Below are 24,291 nucleotides of genomic sequence, written 5' to 3' on the forward strand. Positions count from 1 at the left end.
CTGAAAAATCTCTCCCATACGTAATCTTCCACATTGATGTCTGCAACTGTTTCTTCAAAAAATTGAAAGGTTAAATCTGCGCTTAAACCCCCACAGTGATCAGGCATTGCAAGACCTTTTCTGTTCATTGGACGTATCGGTCTAGCGGCGTTCAATTTTACTTTGTTAAAATAAGTTGCGAGTTTAAAATTTAAATATCATGAATGACACATAATGTAACTTAAAATGGAAATTCAAATAATTTTGGGATCAATAATCAACGGTAGTAATTATACTGAGTAAGATATCAGAGTAAGTTCACATATGAAATTCAAATGTTATACATACTTCAAGTCACTCGATATGCGTTTTTCACACATTTAACTCTCCATACAGAAAAGAGCTTCTAACAATGTCGAACCTCAACTTCCTCCAGTAACACAAACTATAAAAGTTCAATTCCTACAAAAGATTTTCTGCAAAGACAAATTGTAGTACGCAGATTGGGGAGCTGTAAAGGTGTAAACCCACATTATATATAGTGGTCAGACAAAAAGGAAACTGTCAAAAAGTCAAGCTGCTTCCGACTGTAGGTGGATTAAACATCATAATCAATATTAATAACCTAAACCACCACAAGGTGGCCTAGTGGTTGAGGTGAATTCTAGGTTAGTATTCTAGATAGCTTGCCTTATGTTGGATTTCTGACATTGATGAATCATACGACTGTGGCAAAAAAAATGCTAAAATGTCTCTGTGAGTCTTTTCGACCCCCAAAAAAAGTAAACTACCGTGACTTCGCAACTAGCTGGTCATTTTTACAATAAAAAATAAAAAATAAAAAATCTTAATAACCTAAGAATTATTGATCCTAATTGAATTTCCCCAGCTTCTATAAAGCTGCATTAGTGTTACTTACATGGCCATGTGGGAGATCAATCAATCAGTAGGACCATTGCCATAGTGGCCAACTCAGACCAATACAACACATTCATAATATATGAAGAAAAAAGTTGCAATTTTGTCACTTCTTTGGCTGCTTTTTCCAATATAACAATCAAGTGATTAGTACAGATATCTAATGATCAAACTTTCAACTTTAAATCCCACATCGACAGATTCAACTTTAAGCTGCAGACTTTTAAGCTTGCTTTTGAAGTACTCAGATTTTGTAAGTTTTGATCAGAACAAGGTTTCTTCATGCGACTCAGAATCCAGAATCTGAACACTGATGGCAACGGAAGCTGAGGTTCCGGAATCAGTATCCGCCACGGTACGGTTTCTTCATCACTCTCAATCAAATTGCTTACTGTTCTTTTTCTTCTTGTAAAATTATGATCGATCTTTGTACGTATGTAGGATATAACCTTATCTTATAAGATGGTTTTTAGTAGTTTAATCACGTAATCGAAAGATTGATCCGCTGTAATCTACGGTATTAAGTAAATAATAACTAGGCAAGATCATGTGTTACTAGTTTCAGCAGTTTGTTTTTTGAGCAAGAAATCCAGATAGCAACGTAGATACGAGAAAAATTCAACGTAAACTAGTATGGTCATGCTTAAAGCTTGTTTGGATTGATAATTAAAGATCAAACCGTATCGAATCTTAGAAATAGCTTATAAACTCGGATTTTCTCGTAGTATGTTTGATTTCATAGTATTAAATTCAGGATGGCCTGATGTAATGAAAGAAAAGAAACAGACAACTATGCTAAGTGAAGATATTTGTTCTGAAAGAACGCTCCGTTAATGTGTTGTGGAAGAATGAACTCTGAACGGTACATTCTGCGCGACGAAAAATAAAGAAAAAAAACATTGGTGTGTGTATAAAGAACAGAGAAATGAGGGGATTCTAGTTTCGAATTCCATGCTTAGATTGCTATTGTTCGTTGTACGACAGTTAAAATCTCTCCTTTCGCTGAGCAATGAATGATCTCTTGCAACAGCTTCTTCGTAAAATAAACACGAAAAGTATAGGAGTAATGAAAATTTTGAAGCTTTGCATGCAGTGTGACTATGTTTCTTTTGTTTTGCCTCCTACTCCTAGTTATGAAAATTTGAAAAATGTAATGTTTCCTTTGTAATGCAGACGGAAGGGGAAGGCGGACATCTGACAACGGGGAAGTTTGACATAACTGTCAACCAATTTTCCCCAGTACAATTGAAAAAATCGGAAGGCGAGGAGGATCAACGTCCTGAACCGGTGAAATGCTTTGTAGAGGGTGAAATTACGCACGTTGAAAGCAAGAACGGAATCTCAGAGTGCGGAAATCCTTTAGAAACACTCTTAGATTCAAAGGTTGACAAACAAGAGGAAGATGCTTGGAGAAAAGGTGGGGCACTGGATATAGGAGAGGCTTCAGTGGTGGTGGAGGAAGATAGTGAAGGATGTTCTGCTGTAGAGCACAGCAAAACGAGTTCAACAGATCACGAAGGAGAAAGCGAGACCAACTTATATGAGAACATTCAGCCTGTCATCTATGAGGTTGCTAGAACGAAGTTAAATTCTGAGGAGGACAAAGCAGCAACTTTGAGAGAAAGTTCAAAAACAATCACCACTGCTGAAGATGAGAGACAAGTTGTAGAACAAAGCTGCAAGGAAGAGGGGAAGGTAGAGGAAGCAAATACTAGTTATGACACCATTGGAGATGAAACTCCCGATGAACAGGTTAATAATATACTTGCTTGAACCCTTTTCATTTGAACTAGAAAGTGTGGAAATTTTTTGAGTTTCTTGGTTGCATAATTCAATTGAAAATATATCTCAAAACCTTTTTATCAAAAGACTCAGTTCGTGTTCTATTGATGTTGCAGAATCTCCCAGTGGCAAGTATCTTGATGCGAATTGTTACGGAGTCAGAGATTGCTGAAGTAGGTGAGAGCACCATATCGGAGCCAAATGAAATTGTTGAAACATCTGAAGAAGTTCTTAATGTTTCAACGGTGAAAGGTGACGAAGGTGATCAGGGAGATGGCACCAACGTAACTAAGGATGACAAAGATGTAGATACATTTAGCGCCAAAGTGGCTGAAGATGATGAGTATACTAGTGCAGTCACGATTAAAGAAACGAGCGCAAAAGTAACACCAAATGATGATGAAAGTTCACCACAGACATTGCAGAAATGTGATTCAGGAGAGGAGCTTCAACATTCGCGGGATGTGTTGCCTGAGGAAACTAAGACAGAAACATCCCGGGAAAATGCAGAAGAGAGTACCTGCAAAAAAGAGGAAACAACAATTCAGCACACGCAAGAATCCTTGGACGAAGAAAAGAAAGAAGCGACTGAAAACACAAGTAATTTAGAAGATGACAATGCAAGGGAGGAGGTAAGATTGGAATTAACGCTTTTCATGAGTTTTTATTTCTGGTTTATGATCTGCCATCTCAGTTTATGATGGTTTCGTCGCTAATGTAGGTGCTTGAGACTTCCGGTACAAAACAAGAAACTGGAGAACACTTTGTTGGGGAAATTCATACGGAATCCACTCAAGATTTCGTTGATAAAGAAACAAATGAAGAAACCTCCACAGAGTCTCAGGTTTACTTGAACACAAACATAAACCCTACCAAAAGTGCTATCCTATTTCTTCGTCTCCAAGTATATGACCTTTCGTTTTTTCTTTTTTTCAATTTTAGGCATGTGTTGAGGCAGCCGATTTGAGTACATATACAGAGGAAAAGAACTTAGAGGAACAAGCCATTCTGGAACTCTCTTCTCCGTTGGCAGTAGAAGAAACAGCTAAGGAAATCCCAAAGGAAGAAGAAACCGGTGTCTTGATTCTAAAAGAAGAGGTTAGCATGATATCAGAATTTTCGATTTTCACATTATAGTCTGTTGTATTACATATTCCAATCAAGAATTGGTAACCCCTGCAGAATAAGGAAGAAGATGCAGAATGTAACGAGCCCGCTGAGGTAGCGAGTTTGACACATGAAACACAATCTGAAACCACAGAGGACACAACAGAGCCAAATAAGGGACTCAGTGCTCCAATTTCAGAAGAAAGCAACAAAACATTTGTTGAAAATATTTCCACCCTCGCTGAGGTATCTGAGACGGAGACAGAGAAAAATATTCAGGAGAAAGATGGCCTGGCGGTTGGCAATTCTGACTCTGCATCGGGTGAAGTGAGTCATGTAACAGGTTTGAAGGAAGCTGAAACAGAAAAGGAGGAGCAGAAAGAAAACATCGATACTGCTCCAGAAGAGAAGGGTCAAGCAACCATCTTAAAAGATGAAACGGCCTTGGAAGTTGAAGATATTGGTGTACAAGCAGAGGAAAATTGTGAATCAAAAGAGAATTTGGAGGAGCATATTCCAACAGCAGCAGATGAGGGTGAAGCATTCTCGAAGGAAGCCGATGTGCAAGCAGAGAAAAATGAAAAATCCTTCGACGTGGAAGATACCAATGTGCAAGCAGAGAAAAATGTCGAATCAAATGAGAACTTGGAGGAGAATATTCCAAGAGCAGCAGATGAAGGTGAAACATTTTCGAAGGAAGCTGAAGCAGAAAGCAAGGATGAGATTAAAAATGACGATATTGCTCATCCAGATATTGATGGAGACGGAGATGAAATCGATAGTTCTGAAGAGAACTTGGATAAGCAGATTCCAGCAGGGGAATGTGAAACAAGCTTGAAAGCAGCCGAAGCAGAATATAAGGAGCAGGACCTTCATGCTGATATTGCTCCTGAAGAGAAGGGTCTAGCAACCATCTTAACGGATGAAACACCCAAGGACTGTGTCGAATCAAAAGAGAAAGTGGAGGAGCAGATTACAACAGCAGATGAAGGCGAAAAAAGTACTTATATTTCTCCTGAAGATAGTGAAGTACAAGAAGATGAAAATTTTATTACACTAGAGAATTTGGAGAAGCCGATTCGAACAACATCAGGTGAACGAGAAACAGGCTTGGGAGAAGCTGAAGCAGAAATTAAGGAGCAGGTCAAAAGTATTGATATTGTTCCTGAAGAGATGGCAACCATCTCAACAACTGAGACACCCTTGGACGTTGAAGATATCGGTGTACAAGCAGAGGAAACTCTCAAATCAAAAGAGAACGTGGAGGAGCATATTCCAACAGCAGCAGATGAAGGTGAAAAATTCTTGAAGGAAGCCGAAGCAGAAAACAAGGAGCAGATTGACGAGGAAACTTTGAATTCACAAGAATCCTCAGACAAAGAAAAAGAAGAAGTGACTGAAATTACAAACACAAAAGATGACACTGAAAGGGAGGAGGTAAGATCGGAATAAACTTTTTTATGAGTTTTTCTCTCTGGCTTATCATCTGTTTAGTTATTGACCGATATGCAGGATTCATAACGTATCACTGATAGATATGAATATGCGAAAATACGATGGTTTATTTTAATATGGTACAAACGATTTCTAAAATCTATTTTCTCCTTATATATTATGACGGTTTCATCTCTAATGTAGGTGCTTGAGACTACCAGCACGGAGCAAGAAACTGGAGAACATGTGGTACACGAAATTCATAGAGTCCCAGAACCTCCTCGAGATTCCATTGATAAAGAAACAAATGAAGACAACTCCGCGGAATATCAGGTTTACCTGGACACAAACATAAAGCCTACAAGTGCTGTCCTTTTTCTTCGTCTCCCAGTACATAACCTATGTTTTTTTTCCCTTCCAATGTTAGGCATGTACTGAGGTAGCTGATGTGAGTACAAGTGCAGAGGAAAAGAACTTAGAGGAACATGCCATTCGGGAACTCTCTTCTCCACTGGTAGTAGAAGAAGCAACTAAAGAAATCCCGGAAGTTGAAAGGCAGGACAAAAACATTGATACTGCACCTGAAGAAAAGGGTCAAGCAACCATCTCAGCAGATGAAATGGCCTCGGAAGTTGAGGATATTGATGTACAATTAAAGGAGAATCTTGAGTCAGAAGAGAACTTGGAGGAACAATTTCTGATAGCAGCAGATGAAGGTGAAATAATCTCCAAAGATGCCAAAGCAGAAAACCAGGAGCAGATAAAAAATGTTGAAGAGGTTAGCATGATATAAGAATTTTCGATTTTTTCATTATAGTCTATTGCATTACATATTCCAATCAAGAATTGATATCCCCTGCAGAAAAAGGAAGAAGATACAGAATGTAACGAGCCTTCTGAGGTAGCGAGTATGACACATGAAACACGATCTGAAACCACAGAGGACATAACAGAGCCAAATAAGGACCTCAATGCTCCAATTTCAGGAGAAAGCAACAAAACATTTGTTGAAAATATTTCCACTCTCGCTGAGGTATCTGAGACGGAGACTGAGAAAAATGGCCTGGCTGTCAGCAATTCTGACTCTGCGTCGGGTGAAGTGAGTCATGTAACAGGTTTGAAGGAAGCTGAAACAGAAAAGGAGGAGCAGAAAGAAAACATGGATACTGCTCCGGAAGAGAAGGGTCAAGCAACCATCGTAAAAGATGAAATGGCCTCGGAAGTTGAAGATATTGGTGTACAAGCAGAGGAAAATTGTGAATCAAAAGAGAAGTTGGAGGAGCATATTCCAACAGCAGCAGACAAGGTTGAAACATTCTCAAAGGAAGCCGAGGCAGAAAATGAGGAGCAGATAAACAATGGTGATGTTGCTGCTGAAGAGAAGGTTTCGGAAACCATCTTAACAAATGAAAGAACCTTCGACGTGGAAGATACCAATGTGCAAGCAGAGAAAAATGTCGAATCAAATGAGAACTTGGAGGAGACTATTCCAACAGCAGCGGATGAAGGCGAAACATCCCTGCAGGAAGCTGAAGCAGAAGGCAAGGATGAGATTAAAAGTACTGATATTGCTCATGCAGATACTGATGGACATGGAGATGAAATTGATAATTCTGAAGAGAACTTGGATAAGCAGATCCCAGCAGGCGAACGTGAAATAAGCTTGAAAGCAGCCGAAGCAGAATATAAGGAGCAGGTCAAACATGCTGATATTGTTCCTGAAGAGGAGGGTCTAGCAACCGTCTTAACAGACGAAACACCCTTAGATGTCGAGGATATTGAGGTAAAAACTGACTGTGTCGAATCAAAAGAGAATGTGGAGGAGCAGATTCCAACAACAGTAGATGAAGGCGGAAAAAGTACTTATATTTCTCCTGAAGATATTGAAGTACAAGCAGATGAAAATTTTATTACACTAGAGAATTTGGAGAAGCCAATTCTAACAACATCAGGTGAACGAGAAACAGGCTTGGGAGAAGCTGAAGCAGAAATTAAGGAGCAGGTCAAAAGTATTGATATTGTTCCTGAAGAGATGGCAACCATCTCAACAGCTGAGACACCCTCGGATGTTGAAGTTATCGGTGTACAAGCAGAGGAAAGCCTCAAATCAAAAGAGAACGTGGAGGAGCAGATTCCAACAGCAGCAGATGAAGATGAAAGATTCTTGAAGGAATCCAAAGCAGAAAACAAGGAGCTGATCGACGAGGAAAATTTGAATTCACAAGAACAAGTGACTGAAATTACAAACACAATAGAAGATGACACTGAAAGGGAGGAGGTAAGATCGGAATAAATTTTTTTATGAGTTTTTCTCTCTGGCTTACCATCTGACAAGTAGTCTCCCTACACGGTTTTGTTATTGATTAAGATGCAAGATTCATAACGTATCACAGATGCATATGAACATGCGAAGAAACTATGTTTTATTTTAAAATGGTAAGAACGATTTCTAAAATCTATTTTCTCCTTATATATTATGATGGTTTCATCTCTAATGTAGGTGCTTGAGACTACCAGTACGGAGCAAGAAACTGGAGAACATGTGGTACACGAAATTCATACTGTCCCAGAACCCCCTCGAGACTCCATTGATAAAGAAACAAATGAAGACAACTCCGCGGAATATCAGGTTTACCTGGACACAAACATAAGGCCTACAAAAGTGTGATCCTTTTTCTTCGTCTCCCAGTACATAACCTTTGTTTTTTTTTTCCCTTCCAATGTTAGGCATGTACTGAGGCAGCTGATTTGAGTACAAGTGCAGAGGAAAAGAACTTAGAGGAACATGCCATTCGGGAACTCTCTTCTCCACTGGTAGTAGAAGAAGCAACTAAAGAAATCCCGAAAGAAGAAGAAACCTACGCCACGCTTCTAGAAGAAGAGGTAATCTAGCATTCAATATCAAATTTTTAGATTAAAATACACTATAGTATTATCTTGCAAATTGAAATTTACAACTCATATCGACAACAGGAAAAGGAAGGGCATGCAACATGTAACAAGCCCAATGAGGAATATGAGGCAGAGATTGAGATTAATATTCAGGAGAAAGATGGCAACACAGTTAGCAATTCTGAATCTCTGTCTGGAGAACTGAGTCATGTAACAGCCTTGAAGGAATGTGAAACAGAGATCGAAAGGCAGGACAGGAACATTGATACTGCTCCTGAAGAGAAGGGTCAAGCAACCATCTCAGCAGATGAAACAGCCTCGGAAGTTGAGGATATTGATGTACAATTAAAGGAGAACCTTGAGTCGGAAGAGAACTTGGAGGAACAATTTCCAACAGCAGCAGATGAAGGTGAAATAATCTTGAAAGAAGCTGAAGCAAAAAACCAGGAGCAGATAAAAAATGTTGAAATTGCTCATGAAGATGTTGATGCACAAGCGGAGAAAACTGTCAACTCAGAAGAGAACATAGATAAGCAGATTCTGCCAATAGCACATGAAGGTGAAACAAGCTTGAAAGAAACCGCTGTCTTGATTCTAAAAGAAGAGGTTAGCATGATATCAGAATTTTCGATTTTTACATTATAGTCCATTGTATTACATATTCCAATCAAGAATTGATATCCCCCTGCAGAAAAAGGAAGAAGATACAGAATGTAATGAGCCTGCTGAGGTAGCGAGTATGACACATGAAACACGATCTGAAACCACAGAGGACATAACAGAGCCAAATAAGGACGTCAATGCTCCAATTTCAGGAGAAAGCAACAAAACATTTGTTGAAAATATTTCCACACTCGCTGAGGTATCTGAGACGGGGACTGAGAAAAATGTTCAGGAGAAAAATGGCCCGGCTGTCAGCAATTCTGACTCTGCGTCAGGTGAAGTGAGTCATGTAACAGGTTTGAAGGAAGCTGAAACAGAAAAGGAGGAGCAGAAAGAAAACATTGATACTGCTCCGGAAGAGAAGGTTCAAGCAACCGTCTTAAAAGATGAAATGGCCTCGGAAGTTGAAGATATTGGTGTACAAGCAGAGGAAAATTGTGAATCAAAAGAGAAGTTGGAGGAGCATATTCCAACAGCAGCAGACAAGGTTGAAACATTCTCAAAGGAAGCCGAGGCAGAAAATGAGGAGCAGATAAACAATGGTGATGTTGCTGCTGAAGAGAAGGTTTTGGAAACCATCTTAACAAATGAAAGAACCTTCGACGTGGAAGATACCAATGTGGAAGCAGAGAAAAATGTCGAATCAAATGAGAACTTGGAGGAGACTATTCCAACAGCAGCGGATGAAGGCGAAACATCCCTGCAGGAAGCTGAAGCAGAAAGCAAGGATGAGATTAAAAGTACTGAAGCAGAAAGCAAGGATGAGATTAAAAGTGCTGATATTGTTCCTGAGGAGAAGGGTCTAGCAACCGTCTTAACAGATGAAACACCCTTAGATGTCGAGGATATTGAGGTAAAAACTGAGGACTGTGTTGAATCAAAAGAGAATGTGGAGGAGCAGATTCCAACAACAGCAGATGAAGGCGAAAAAAGTACTTATATTTCTCCTGAAGATATTGAAGTACAAGCAGATGAATTTATTACACTAGAGAATTTGGAGAAGCCGATTCTAACATCAGGTGAACGAGAAACAGGCTTGGGAGAAGCTGAAGCAGAAATTAAGGAGCAGGTCAAAAGTATTGATATTGTTCCTGAAGAGATGGCAACCATCTCAACAGCTGAGACACCCTCGGATGTTGAAGTTATCGGTGTACAAGCAGAGGAAAGCCTCAAATCAAAAGAGAACATGGAGGAGCAGATTCCAACAGCACCAGATGAAGGTGGAAAATTCTTGAAGGAATCCAAAGCAGAAAACAAGGAGCTGATCGACGAGGAAAATTTGAATTCACAAGAATCTTCAGACAAAGGAAAACAAGAAGTGACTGAAACTACTAACACACTAGAAGATGACACAGCAAGGGAGGAGGTAAGATTGGAATAAACCTTTTCATGAATTTTTCTTTCGGTCTTATCATCCGACAAGTAGTTTCCTTAACGCGGTTTAGTTATTGACCGAAATGCAGGATTCATAACGTATCACTGATAGATATGAACATGCGAAAAAACAAAGTTTTATTTAAAATGGCACAAACGATTTGTAAAATCTATTCTCTCCTACATATTACGACGGTTTCATCTTTAATGTAGGTGCTTGAGACTACCTGCACGGAACAAGAAACTGGAGAACATGTGGTACACGAAATTCATACTGTCGTGGAAACCCCTCGAGATTCCTTTGATAAAGAAACAAATGAAGAGAACTCCGCGGGATATCAGGTTTACCTGGACACAAACATAAAGCCTACAAAAGAGTTATCCTTTTTCTTCGTCTCCCAGTGCATAACCTTTGTGTTTTTTTCCTTCCAATGTTAGGCATGTACTGATGCAGCTGATTTGAGTACAACTGCAGAGGAAAAGAACTTAGAGGAACATGACATTCAGGAACTCTCTCCGCTGGTGGTAGAAGAAGAAACTAATGAAATCCCGAAGGAAGAAGAAACCTACGCCACGCTTCTAGAAGAAGAGGTAATCTAGCATAGGATATCAAAATTTTAGATTATTACATTATAGTATTATCTTGCAAATTCAAATTTACAGTTCATATCCACAACAGAAAAAGGAAGGGCATGCAACATGTAACGAGCCGACTGAGAAATATGAGGCAGAGATTGAGAAAAATATTCAGGAGAAAGATGGCAACACAGTTAGCAATTCTGAATCTCTGTCTGGAGAACTGAGTCATGTAACAGCCTCGCATGAATCTGAAACAGAGATTGAAAGGCAGGACAAAAATATTGATACTGCTGCTGAAGAGAAGGGTCAAGCAACCATCTTGAAAGAAAACATTGATACTGCTCCGGAAGAGAAGGGTCAAGCAACCATCTTGAAAGGTAAAGCGGCCTCGGAAGTTGAAGATATTGGTGTACAAGCAGAGGAAAAATGTGAATCAAAAGAGAATTTGGAGGAGCATATTCCAACAGCAGCAGACAAGGTTGAAACATTCTCGAAGGAAGCTGAGGCAGAAAATGAGGAGCAGATAAACAATAGTGATGTTGCTGCTGAAGAGAAGGTTCTGGAAACCATCTTAACAAATGAAAAATCCTTCGACGTGGAAGATACCAATGTGCAAGCAGAGAAAAATGTCGAATCAAATGAGGACTTGGAGGAGAATGTTCCAACAGCAGCAGATGAAGGTGAAACATTCCCGAAGGAAGCTGAAGCAGAAAGCAAGGATGATATTAAAAATGCTGATATTCCTCATGCAGATATTGATGGACACGGAGATGAAATCGATAGTTCTGAAGAGAACTTGGATAAGCAGATTCCAGCAGGGGAATGTGAAACAAGCTTGAAAGCAGCCGAAGCAGAATATAAGGAGCAGGTCATACATGCTGATATTGCTCCTGAAGAGAAGGGTCTAGCAACCATCTTAACAGATGAAACACCCTTAGACGTCGAGGATATTGAGGTAAAAACTAAGGACTGTGCTGAATCAAAAGAGAATGTGGAGGAGCAGATTCCAACAACAGCAAATGAAGGTGAAAAAAGTACTTATATTTCTCATGAACATATTGAAGTACAAGCAGATGAAAATTTTATTACACTAGAGAATTTGGAGAACCCGATTCCAACAACATCAGGTGAACGAGAAACAGGCTTGGGAGAAGCTGAAGCAGAAATTAAGGAGCAGGTCAAAAGTATTGATATTGTTCCTGAAGAGATGGCAACCATCTCAACAACTGAGACACCCTTGGATGTTGAAGATATCGGTGTACAAGCAGAGGAAACTCTCAAATCAAAAGAGAACGTGGAGGAGCATATTCCAACAGCAGCAGATGAAGGTGAAAAAGTCTTGAAGGAAGCCGAAGCAGAAAACAAGGAGCAGATTGATGAGGAAACTTTGAATTCACAAGAATCCTCAGACAAAGAAAAAGAAGAAGTGACTGAAATTACAAACACAAAAGATGACACTGAAAGGGAGGAGGTAAGATTGGAATAAATTTTTTTATCAGTTTTTCTTTCTGGCTTATCATCTGGCTAGTAGTCTCACTATACGGTTTAGTTATTGACCCAAATGCAGGATTCATAGCGTCTCTCTGATAGCTATGAATATGCGAAAATAAGATGGTTTATTTGAATATGGTACAAACGATTTCTAAAATCTATTTTCTCCTTATATATTATGACTGTTTCATCTCTAATGTAGGTGCTTGAGACTACCAGTACGGAGCAAGAAACTGGAGAACATGTGGTACACGACATTCATACTGTCCCAGAACCCCCTCGAGATTCCATTGATAAAGAAACAAATGAAGACAACTCCGCGGAATATCAGGTTTACCTGGACACAAACATAAAGCCTACAAGTGCTATCCTTTTTCTTCGTCTCCCAGTACATAACCTATGTTTTTTTTCCCTTCTAATGTTAGGAATGTACTGAGGCAGCTGATTTGAGTACAAGTGCAGAGGAAAAGAACTTAGAGGAACATGCCATTCAGGAACTCTCTTCTCCGCTGGTAGTAGAAGAAGCAACTAACGAAATCCCAATGGAAGAAGAAACCTACACTACACTTCTAGAAGAAGAGGTAATCTAGCATTCGATATCAAATTTTAGATTAAAATACACCATAGTATTATCTTGCAAATTGAAATTTACAACTCATATTGACAACAGGAAAAGGAAGCGCATGCAACATGTAACGAGCCCAATGAGGAATATGAGGCAGAGATTGAGAAAAATATTCAGGAGAAAGATGGCAACACAGTTGGCAATTCTGAATCTCTGTCCGGAGAACTGAGTCATGTAACAGCTTTGAAGGAATCTGAAACAGAGATCGAAAAGCAGGACAAAAACATTGATACTGCTCCTGAAGAGAAGGGTCAAGCAACCATCTCAGCAGATGAAACGGCCTCGGAAGTTGAAGATATTGATGTACAATTAAAGGAGAATCTTGAGTCAGAAGAGAACTTGGAGGAACAATTTCCTATAGCAGCAGTTGAAGGTGAAATAATGTCGAAAGAAGCCGAAGCAGAAAACAAGGAGCAGATAAAAAATGTTGATATTGCTCATGAAGATGTTGATGCACAAGCAGAGAAAACTGTCAATTCAGAAGAGAACATAGATTATCAGATTCAGCCAATAGCACATGCAGGTGAAACAAGCTTGAAAGAAGCCGAAGCAGAAGATAAGGAACAGGTCACATATGCTGATATTGCTCCTGAAGAGAAGGGTCTAGCAACCATCTTAACAGATGAGACACCCTTGGAAGCAGAAGATATTGGTGTAAAAGCAGAGGAAAGTTTCGAATCAAAAGAGAAGTCTGAGGAGAAAAATCCAATCGCAGCTGATGAAGATGAAACATTCTTGAAGGAAGCCGAAGCAGATAACAAGGAGCAGATAAAATATAGTGATATTACTCCTGAAGACAAGGGTCTAGCAACCATCTTAACAGATGAAAAGGCTTTGAACATTGAAGATATTGGTTTACAAGCGGATGAAACTTTCAACACGAGCAAGAACTTGGAGAGTAAGATTCCATCAACAGCAGATGAACATGAAACAAGCTTGAAAGAAGCCGAAGCAATAAATACGGAGCAGTTCAAATATACTGATATTGTTCCTGAAGAGAAGGGTCTTGCAAACATTGTAATGGATGAAACATCTTTGGACGTGGAAGATATTGATGTAAAATCTGATGAAGTTTCCAAATCAAAAGAGAATGTGGAAGAGAAGATTCCAAGTGCATCACATGAGCGTGGAACATTCTTGAATGAAGCTGAAGCAGAAAGCAAGGAGCATATATACAATACCGATATTTCTCCTGAAGAGAAGAGTCTAGCAACCATCTCAACAGATGAGGCAACGTTGGACGTGGAAGATATTGGTGTACAAGCAGAGGGAAGTTTTGAATCAAAAGAGGACTTCAAGGAGAAAATCCCAACGGAGGATGAAATGTTCTTGAAGGAAGCCGAAGCAGAAACCAAGGAGCATATAAAATGCAGTGATATTGCCCCGGAAGAGAAGGGTCTAGAAAACATCTTAACAGATGAAACATCCTTGGACGCCAAAGATATTGAGGTACAAGCAGAGGAAAGTTTTGAATCAAATGAGAACCTGAAGGAGCAGATTCCAACAGCAGAAGGGGAAGGTGAAACACGTTTGAGGGAAGCCGAAGCAAAATCCGATGAACAGGTCAAAAATGATATTGCTTCTGAAGAGAAGGTTCTGGAAACCATCTCAAAAGATGAAACGGCCTTGGACATTGATGATGCTTATGTGCAACTGCAAGCAGAGGAAAATTCCAACACAAAAGAGTTCTCGGACGAGGAGAATCCAACAGCAGCAGCTGAAGGTGAAGAGAAGATAGCACATGGAAATGTAGTTTTGAATGACACCCCTGGAGTGCAAATTCTTGAAGAAGCAGAACCGAAAGTGGGAGTCGAAGAGGAGAGTTGCAAATCAGAAGCTCAACCTGAAAAGACTAGCACGATAGTTGAAGAGGTACGCAATATAAAATATGAATGAATGTATGCCTGTGACACAAACACACCGAATTATAGACAAACAGTCAATAACATATTTTCTCCATCTCTCCTTATTCTTTACGAAACTTCAATGTTTGCAGGTCTTTGATGAGTCAAAGATCACAGGCAGAGATTTCAACACAGAAGAAATTGTAGAAGGCAATGTCGCATGTTTTACACAAGAATCAATTGGAGAGGATACAGTTAACAAATCCCAAGAAATCGAAACTGAGAATAAAAATTTAAAGGAAGAGGGAAGCTGTATAGAGAGCTTAAAAGAAGGCAATGGTGATGATCTCTCACCGGAGCACATTCCAGAAGATGAAAGTGAAACGTTCAAAGATGACGAAAAGGATGCGGTGAAGTCCGGAGGAGAGGTCAGCTTATAAGGCACACTTTGTCTCTACGGGAATTCTCATTTTTTAATCTGTATGTCTATATGTATAATAAGGTTGTATTTTGTGCAGATTCTTAAAAGGTCACAAGCTGACGGAGTGGATGAGAGCATCACATGTGAGACTGAAAGGTCTGAAGAGATTGTTACTTCACCGGTGACATGTGAAGAAGGCGAGCAAGGAGAAAGTAGCAGTCCAGTTTCGAAGGAGGAGGGTAGCAATGAGGACACATTTTCTACCAAAGTGGCTGAAGTGGGCAATGGCGATAATGGTGCAGTCATGGTTATAGAAACAAGTGCAGGCGTAAATGGTGAAGAAGGTTTACCACAGGCCGTGCAGGAATATGAACCAGTCGAGGGGCATGAAAAGTTGCTCGACCTGATGCCTGAAGAAAGTAAGACAGAATCATCGAGCGAAAATGCTGAAGTAGTTACCTGCACAAAAGAGGAAATAAAAATTCAGAACATACAAGAATCCTTGGATGAAGAAAAGAAAGAAGAAGAGACAACACCCGTGAATGATACGAAGGAAAATGAAACTGAAGTAGAGGAGGTAAGATTAGCATAAACAATTTATGACATGTTATGTTTTGGAACTTATATCACGGTTTATAATCCTTTCATCTCTGATATAGGTGTTTGAGATTGCAAGTACGGAACAAGAAACGGGAGAACATGCAAGCCGGGAAATTCATCCAGATGCGGACAACACTCAAGAGTTCAATGATAAAGAAACAACTGAAGAAAATTTGAACGAATATCAGGTTTACTTGAACACAAAAAACAAGTGTACTGAATTACATGATCCATATATTTGGTCTTCTTCACTTACGAAACACTTTTTTTTTTACCATTTAGGTGTCATCTGAGGCAGCTGATTCGAGTACAGATATCGTTGGAAAGAACACAGATGAACAGGCCAGTCGAGAACTCTCTTCTTCGCTGATAGGAGAAGACACAAGTATTGAAAGCTCAAAGCAAGAAGAAAACTATGTTTTGAGTCTGAAAGAAGAGGTCAGCTTGCATACAATATAGAAATCAGTTCATTAGATTGTTCGATTATATCATAACTTTACAATTGTCGATTTACACATTTATACTAGGAAAACGAAGCGAATGTGGAATGTAAAGAGCCGGTTGAGGTAGCAAATACGGCACACGAAACAAAATTTGAAACGTTAGAGGACAGTATAGAGCCAAAGGAGGATCTGTATGCTCCTACTTCAGAGGAAGAAACCCACACAGACTTGAAGGGAGCCGAAGCAGAAACCAAAGAGCAGGTCAAAGATATTGAAATTGATCATGAAGAGAAGGGTCTAGCAACCATCTTAACAGATGGAGCCGCCTTGGAAAATGTTGACTCAGAAGAGTTTTCAGAGAACCAGATTCAAACAGTAGCAGATGAAGGCGAATACAACACTGAGCTGTCGGGAGATAAGGCCGCGGAGGAAAGCTTTCAAGTGCAAAGCCTTGAGGAAGCAGAACCAAAATTGAGAGTTGAAGATGAGAGTCGTGAATCAGAAGACCATCCCGAGAATAACAGCATGATAGTTGAAGAGGTATGCAAAATACAATATGATGACCATAATCATTGATCCATGCACAATCATATAGAAACGCTAATTTCGTATTTTCTAACTCGTCCTTTTCTTTGTGAAGCCTCAACTGCCAGAACAGGTCCTGGATAAGCCAAAGAGCACTGGCCGAGATTTCAGTGAAGGACAAACCACAGAAGGCAATGCTGCAATTTGTACACCAGAAAGAATTCAAGAAGAAACTGCTAAGAACTCTCAAGACAGTGACAAAGAGACAGAAAACTTAATGGAAGAGGGAAGTAGTATCGAGAGCGTGAAAGCATGCAATACTGATGACCCGTCACAAGAGTTTATCCTGGAAGATGGAAGCAAAAAGTTCGGTGATAACAAACAGGATACAGTGAAGTTCAAAGGAGAGGTCAGCTTATAAAGCTTACTTTGTCTCTAGGGAAATTATTGTTTGTCAATTTTGAATATAAACTTATTTTTTTGTACAGATACTTAAAGAGACAGAGATTGCTGGAGTAGGTGAGAGCACCACATATGAAACAAATCAGATCGCTGAATCATCTGAAGAAATTTCTGGTGCTGCACCAGTGAAGTATGAAGAAGGACAGCCGGGAGAAGGTAGCAGTCAAGATTCAGCAAAAGCTTCAAAGGATGAGGATGTTACTGAAGACGATGACAATAATGGTGCAGTCACAGTTACTGAATCAAGTGCAGAGGTTACATCAAAAGGGGAAGAAGAGTCAGCGCAGGCTTTGGAGAAATCTGAACCAGAAGAAGATAAGGTACGGGTCAAAATTAGTGATGTAGCAGATGCGAAAGAGGTTTGCGATTTGGAGGACAAAGCTTCTTTCGCCGAAAAGACATCAGGAGAGACAAGCTTGCAAACGGAAGGGCATGCGGAGGTTTCTGAATTGGCTCTGGAAAAGCTAGATGTTGAAGCTACTGAAGAAGAATTCAAAGAAAGTTCTGAAGTAGTTCCTGAATCTGATTCTAGGAGCATTGATGTAGTTTCGAAAGATGAGATTGTTACTAGTCAGACACTCGATGAAGGGATATCACAAGAGCAAGTTGAAATCCCATCTTCTACATTGCTTACTGAGGCAAAGGAGATCGAAGCTTCTCAACATGAGCATGAAACTCCAACCAAAGACAAGAATATAGAAGAAGAGCATGAAAAGGAAATGCCAGCTGATGAAAATGCAAGAGATTTATCTGCTGAGAGGTCAGAAGATGAGACACCCTTGCAAAAGGAAGAGTCCAAAGAGCTCAAAGCTTCTGAGTTGGCTCTGGAAAAGCTGGATGCCGGTGATACAGAAGAAGGAATCAAAGAAACTCTTAAGACAATCTCTAAATCCGATTCTCAAAGCATTGATGCAGTTTCAAAAGATGAAATTGTTGCTGACCAAACACACCTTGAGGCATCTTATGCTTTGCTTCCCATGGAAGAGGAGCTCAAAACTTATCAAGAAGATCGTGAAACTACAACCCAAGACAGATTTATAGAGGAAGAGTATGCCAAGAAAACAGAAGTGCCAGCTGATGAAAATGGGAGCGATTTGGTTGCTGCAACATTGGCAGAAGAGACACTGCTGAAGGAAGAGCCCGGGGAGCTCAAAGTTTCTGAATTGGCTCCAGAAAATCTGGATGCTGGTGAAACGAAAGAAGAAATAAAAAAATCTTTTGAAAAGGTGTCTAAATCTGATTCTCAAAGCACTGAAGTTGTTTCGGGAGATGAGACCACTGCTTACCAGACAGAGCTGGTGGGAGATAAGGCCGTGGAGGAAAGCTTTCAAGTGCAAAGCCTTGAGGAAGCAGAACCAAAATTGAGAGTTGAAGATGAGAGTCGCGAATCAGAAGACCATCCTGAAAATAACAACATGATAGTTGAAGAGGTATGCAATATACAATATACAATATGATGACCATAAGCATGTGACACCATGCACCGTTATATAGAAACTCTAATTTCGTATTCTCTAACTCTTCCTTTTCTTTGCGAAGCCTCAACTGCTACAACAGGTCCTGGATGAGCCAAAGAGCACTGACGGAGATTCCAGTGAAGGACAAACCACAAAACGCAGTGCTGCAATTTGTGCACCAGAAATAATTGAAGAAGGAACTGCTAAGCACTCTCAAGACTGTGACAAAGAGACAGAAAACTCACAGGAAGAGGTCAGCTTATAAAGCCTACTTTGTCTCTAGGGGAATTATTGTTTGCCTGTTTCGATTATAAACTTATTTTTTGTACAGATACTTAAAGAGCCAGAGATCGCTGGAGTAGGTGAGAGCACCACATATGAAACGAATCAGATCGCTGAAACACCTGAAGAATTTTTTGATGCTTCACCAGTGAAGTATGAAGAAGGACAGCCGGGAGAAGGTAGCAGTCAAGATTCAGCAAAAGCTTCAAAGGAGGAGGATGTTACTGAAGACGATGACAATAATGATGCAGTCACAGTTACTGAATCAAATGCAGAGGTAACATCAAAAGGGGAAGAAGATTCAGCACAGCCTTTGGAGAAATATGAACCTGAAGAAGAGAAGGTACCTGTCAAAATTAGTGACGTAGCAGATGCAAAAGAGGTTTGCGACGTGGAGGATAAATCTTCTTTTGCCGAAAAGACAACAGAAGAGACAAGCTTGCAAACAGAAGGGCATGCGGAGGTTTCTGAATTGGCTCCGGAAAAGCTAGATGTTGAAGCTACTGAAGAAGAATTCAAAGAAGGTTCTGAAATAGTTCGTGAATCTGATTCTAGGAGCATTGATGTAATTTTGAAAGATGAGATCGCTACTAGTCAGACACTCGACGAAGGGATATCACAAGAGCAAGTTGAAATCCCATCTTCTACATTGCTTACTGAGGCAAAGGAGATTGAAGCTTCTCAACATGAGCATGAAACTCCAACCAATGACAAGAATATAGAAGAAGAGCATGAACAGGAAATGCCAGCTGATGAAAACGCAGGAGATTTATCTGCTGTGAGGTCAGAAGACGAGACACCCTTGCCAAAGGAAGAGTCCGAAGAGCTCAAACCTTCTGCGTTGGCTCTGGAAAAGCTGGATGCAGGTGATACAGAAGAAGAAATCGAAGAAACTTTTAAGACAATCTCTAAATCCGATTCTCAAAGCACTGATGCAGTTCCAAAAGATGAAATTGTTGCTGATCAAACACACCTTGAGGCATCTTATGCTTTGCTTCCCAAGGAAGAGGAGCTCAAAACTTATCAAGACGATCATGAAACTACAACCCAAGACAAAGGTGTAGAGGAAGAGTATGCCAAGGAAACAGAAGTGCCAGCTGATGAAAGTGGGAGAGATTTGGTTGCACCAACGTTGGCAGAAGAGACACTGCTTCAAAAGGAAGAGCCCGAGGAGCTCAAAGTTTCTGATTTGGCTCCAGAAAATCTGGATGCTGGTGAAACAGAAGAAGAAATTAAAGAATCTTTTGAAAAGGTGTCTAAATCTGATTCTCAAAGCTCTGAAGTTGTTTCGGGAGATGAGACGACTGCTAATCAGACACTCCATGAAGGTATATCAAATGAGCAACTTCAATTACCATCCTCTACGTTGGTGCCCGAGGAAAAAGAGATAAAAATTTCTCAACGTGAGCATGAAACTACAACCCAAGACAAGAATAAAGAAGATGGGAGCACAGAGAAAAATGAAGTTCCAGCTGATGAAAACACTAGAGATTTATTTGTTGCTGCAACTTCTGAAGAAGAGACATGCTTGCAAAAGGAAGAGCCTAGAGAGTTTAAAGCTTGTGATTTGGCTCCGGAGAAGCTAGATGCTGATGAAACTGAAGAAATCAAAGAAACTTTGGAAACAATCTCTAAATCTGATTCTCAAAATATTGATACAGTTTCCAAAGATGATATTGTTGCTGATCAAACTCTCGATGGGGCATCTTATACTTCACTTCCCAAGGAAAAGGAGCATGAGGCAGGTGAAAGTGAGACGACTGCTTATTGGGCACTCCATGAAGGTGAATCCAACACTGAGCTGGCTGGAGTTAAGGCCGTGGAGGAAAGCTTTCAAGTGCAAAGCCTTGAGGAAGCGGAACCAAAATTGAGAGTTGAAGATGAGAGTCGCGAATCAGAAGACCATCCCGAGAATAACATGATAGTTGAAGAGGTATGCATTATACAACATGATGACCATAAGCATGTGACACCCATGCACAATTAATAGAAACGCTAATTTCGTATTCTCTAACTCTTCCGTTTCTTTCTGAAGCCTCAACTGCTAGAACATGTCCTGGATGAGCCAAAGAGCACTGACGGAGATTTCGGTGAAGGACAAACTACAGAAGGCAATGCCGCACTTTGTACACCAGATATAATTCTAGAAGAATCTCCTAAGAACTCTCAAAACATTGACAAAGAGGCAGAAAACTTACAGGAAGAGGTCAGCTTATATAGCTTAATTTGTCTCTAGGGAAGTTATTGTTTGTCTGTTTCGAATATAAACTTATTTTTTGTACAGATACTTGAAGAGCCGGAGATTGCTGGAGTAGGTAAGAGCACCACATATGAAACGAATCAGATTGCTGAAACATCTGAAGAAATTTTTGATGCTTCACCGGTGAAGTATGGAGAAGGTAGCAGTCAAGATTCAGCAAAAGCTTCAAAGGAGGAGGATGTTACTGAAGACGATGACAATAATGGTGCAGTCACAGTTACCGAATCAAGTGCAGAGGTAACATCAAAAGGAGAAGAAGATTTAGCACATGCTTTAGAGAAATATGAACCGGAAGAAGAGAAGGTACCAGTCAAAATTAGTGATGTAGCAGACACGAAAGAGGTTTGCGACTTGGAGGACAAAGCTTCTTTTGCTGAAAAGACAACAGAGGAGACAAGCTTGCAAACGGAAGGGCAAGCGGAGGTTTCTGAATTGGCTCCGGAAAAGCTAGCTGTTAATGCTACTGAAGAAGAATGCAAAGAAGGTTCTGAAATAGTTCCTGAATCTGATTCTCGGAGCATTGATGTAGTTTCGAAAGATGAGATTGTTACTAGCCTGACACTTGATGAAGGGATATCACAAGACCAAGTTAAAATCCCATCTTCTACATTGCTTGCTGAGGCAAAGGAAATCGAAGCTTCTCAACATGAGCATGAAACTCCAACCAAAGACAAGAATATAGAAGAAGAGCATGAAAAGGAAGTGCTAGCTGATGAAAACGCGGGAGATTTATATGCTGTGGGGTCAGAAGACAAGACACCTTTGCAAAAGGAAGAGTCTGAAGAGCTCAAAGCTTCTACGTTGGCTCTGGAAAAGCTGGATGCAGGTGATACAGAAGAAGAAATCAAAGAAACTTTTAAGACAATCTCTACATCCGATTCTCAAAGCACTGATGCAGTTCCGAAAGATGAAATTGTTGCTGATCAAACACATCTTGAGGCATCTTATGCTTCGCTTCCCAAGGAAGAGGAGCTCAAAACTTATCAAGACGATCGTGAAATTGCAACCCAAGAGAAAAGCATAGAGGAAGTGTATGCCAAGGAAACAGAAGTGCCAGCTGATGAAAATGCTAGAGATTTAGTTGCTGCAGCGTTGGCAGAAGAGACACTGCTACAAAAGGATGAGCCCGGGGAGCTCAAAGTTTCTGTATTGGCTCCAGAAAATCTGGATGCTCGTGAAACTGAAGAAATGAAGAAAACTCTTGATACAGTCTCTGAACCTGATTATCAAATCACTGCTGTTGTTACGAGTGATGAGGCCATTTCTGATCAGACACTCCACGAAGGAATATCAACAGAGAAACTTCAAATACCATCTTCTGTATTGCTTCCCGAGGAAAAGGAGATCAAAGCTTCAGAAGAGCATGGAACTACATTCTCTGACAAGAATATAGAAGAAAACGCGAGCAATTTGCAAATGCAAGATGATGAGAACACAAAAGCTACAAGCACGGCAAAAGAGACAAGCTTGACAAAGGAAGAGCCAAGGGAACTCAAAGCTTCTGATTTTGAGCTTCACCTTACTCAAGAAGTACCAAGGGAAAGTTCAAATGAAGAGGTAATATATACAATTGGACTCACTTGTCATGTATTTATCTTCCTGCAGTTATCTATATGTTGAAGCAGAAGTATTAACTAGGGGTAAATTAACAGATCACGGAGGATGAGAAACTTCCAGAAGAGTCGGAGCCAGATTCTGTCAGAGAAGAGAGCCATCATGAAAACAAAGCAAAAGCTGAAAAACAAGGAGAGCAGACCGATGAAACATCTACGATCAGAACAAATGAACATCAGAACGAGGTCAGTGAATAGAAAACAAACGTTCCTAATTATCGTTTTAACATAAAGTCTCATTACTTACAACTTTGAATCTTTAATCTATAATCCAGTTGTCTGAGGTAGATGAAAAGGGAATTCCCAGTGAGAAGTATGAAAGACAGCTCACATTTGAAGACCTAACTATCAAGGAGCATGACCCACGTTTTATCGAGGATAAGACAATACAAGACGGCTTTCCAGAAGACGAGAAGAGAGTTGAGGAGGCAGCTTTTGAATTTGGCCTTAAAAATCAAGATGATGAAATAAACTCCAAGAGCAGCATCACAGAAACCCAAATGGAGAAGGTCAGATTACATAAAACCCTACTCCTTTCTTGCCATGCAAGTCACTTATTACACACAAAAATTCTGCTTAATTATTTTTAAAGAAACAAATATCCCTCTATCTTTCGAACAGAAATTTTTATCTTCTTCCTAAAGATCCTTTTACATGGTTGACGAAAAAAAAAAAATCAACTTAGAAGCTTAACTATTTATCTCACAAGCAGGACTCAAAGAAGTCTCCAATTGCCGAAACTTCACAAGAGGTTGAAGCAAAGGATTCCAAGTCTACCAATGAAACATGCGTTGCTCCGGAAATCAAAGAAAGAATACAAATGGGTACGCACTCGCCTGAGGAGAAAGAAGCAACAACGACTTCCAAAGAACAGCAAATTGAGGAAGACGAAGAAGAAGAGCACGAAAGTTGTGAAGAGGTGAAAACGGATGAAGAGAAAGGCGAAAACGAACACAAAAATGGAGAGCCAGGATACGATTCCCCCATCATGGTAGAAGCCTCAAGGGATGCTGATGTCAATGTGAAGGTGGTTTCACATAAGAAGTCTAACAACATTCTTTCGGGTATCAAGCATTCGATTTCCAAGGTGAAGAAAGCCATCACTGGTAAGTCTTCTCATTCAAAGACAAAGTCAGAAAAATGAAACGAAACAAAATGCAAGAATCCAGATGGGTTCCAGCAGTTGAAGAATTGGGAGCTTTAACGAATGTTGTGGGTGTGCTAGCTTGTTCCAAGTTCCGATTGTTTTCGACGATATTGTAGAGGTTTGAGTGTGAAGTGTGTGATTGTGCAGCTTGAATAAGTTCATATTCATTGATTTGTAAAGAGCGAGCTAAATGTTTGCAGGACTGTAAATTTGTAGTTTGTGTACAGTATAGGGCGATTGTATATCACTTCGGTTTTTTTGAGTGAAAAGTGAAAATTTTCAATATTTAGTCACAATTTTCACGGTAGAACAAACAAATGGTAAGAATCATATTAAAAAGTCCTCTACTTGTCTACTCATGAACTGATATACTTTTAACTCAAAAGAGAAAAC

The 24,291-nt window shown here is 40.0% G+C and overlaps 1 protein-coding gene across 42 annotated transcripts; it reads left to right on the forward strand.

Annotated features, from left to right (window-relative positions):
- The first annotated feature begins 991 nt into the window (after positions 1 to 991).
- On the forward strand, positions 992 to 24,187 carry LOC126611391 (uncharacterized). 42 transcript variants are annotated; one of them, XM_050279628.1, is made up of 34 exons: positions 1,002 to 1,252; positions 2,071 to 2,649; positions 2,796 to 3,311; positions 3,401 to 3,523; positions 3,622 to 3,777; positions 3,862 to 5,223; positions 5,425 to 5,553; positions 5,648 to 5,998; positions 6,083 to 7,498; positions 7,721 to 7,849; positions 7,948 to 8,103; positions 8,194 to 8,718; positions 8,804 to 9,628; positions 9,845 to 10,141; positions 10,363 to 10,491; positions 10,588 to 10,740; positions 10,829 to 12,199; positions 12,422 to 12,550; positions 12,645 to 12,800; positions 12,890 to 14,716; positions 14,841 to 15,116; positions 15,207 to 15,686; positions 15,769 to 15,897; positions 15,992 to 16,147; positions 16,237 to 16,692; positions 16,793 to 17,086; positions 17,166 to 18,569; positions 18,679 to 18,849; positions 18,928 to 20,811; positions 20,914 to 21,084; positions 21,163 to 22,695; positions 22,791 to 22,937; positions 23,027 to 23,260; positions 23,464 to 24,187. In XM_050279628.1, the coding sequence occupies exons 1-34, from the start codon at positions 1,211 to 1,213 to the stop codon at positions 23,893 to 23,895; spliced, it is 18,138 nt and encodes a 6,045-aa protein (XP_050135585.1). In that variant the 5' UTR covers positions 1,002 to 1,210; the 3' UTR covers positions 23,896 to 24,187. The 42 variants fall into 42 exon arrangements, with proteins under 42 accessions (XP_050135627.1, XP_050135626.1, XP_050135625.1 ...); XM_050279627.1 differs by having other exon boundaries at positions 1,001 to 1,252; positions 8,804 to 10,141; XM_050279652.1 differs by lacking the exon at positions 20,914 to 21,084 and having other exon boundaries at positions 995 to 1,252; positions 8,804 to 10,141; positions 18,928 to 19,744; positions 21,965 to 22,695.
- The last annotated feature ends 104 nt before the right edge of the window (positions 24,188 to 24,291 follow it).

This window comes from Malus sylvestris, chromosome 17, assembly GCF_916048215.2.
Source record: "Malus sylvestris chromosome 17, drMalSylv7.2, whole genome shotgun sequence".
NCBI classification, from domain to species: domain Eukaryota; kingdom Viridiplantae; phylum Streptophyta; class Magnoliopsida; order Rosales; family Rosaceae; genus Malus; species Malus sylvestris.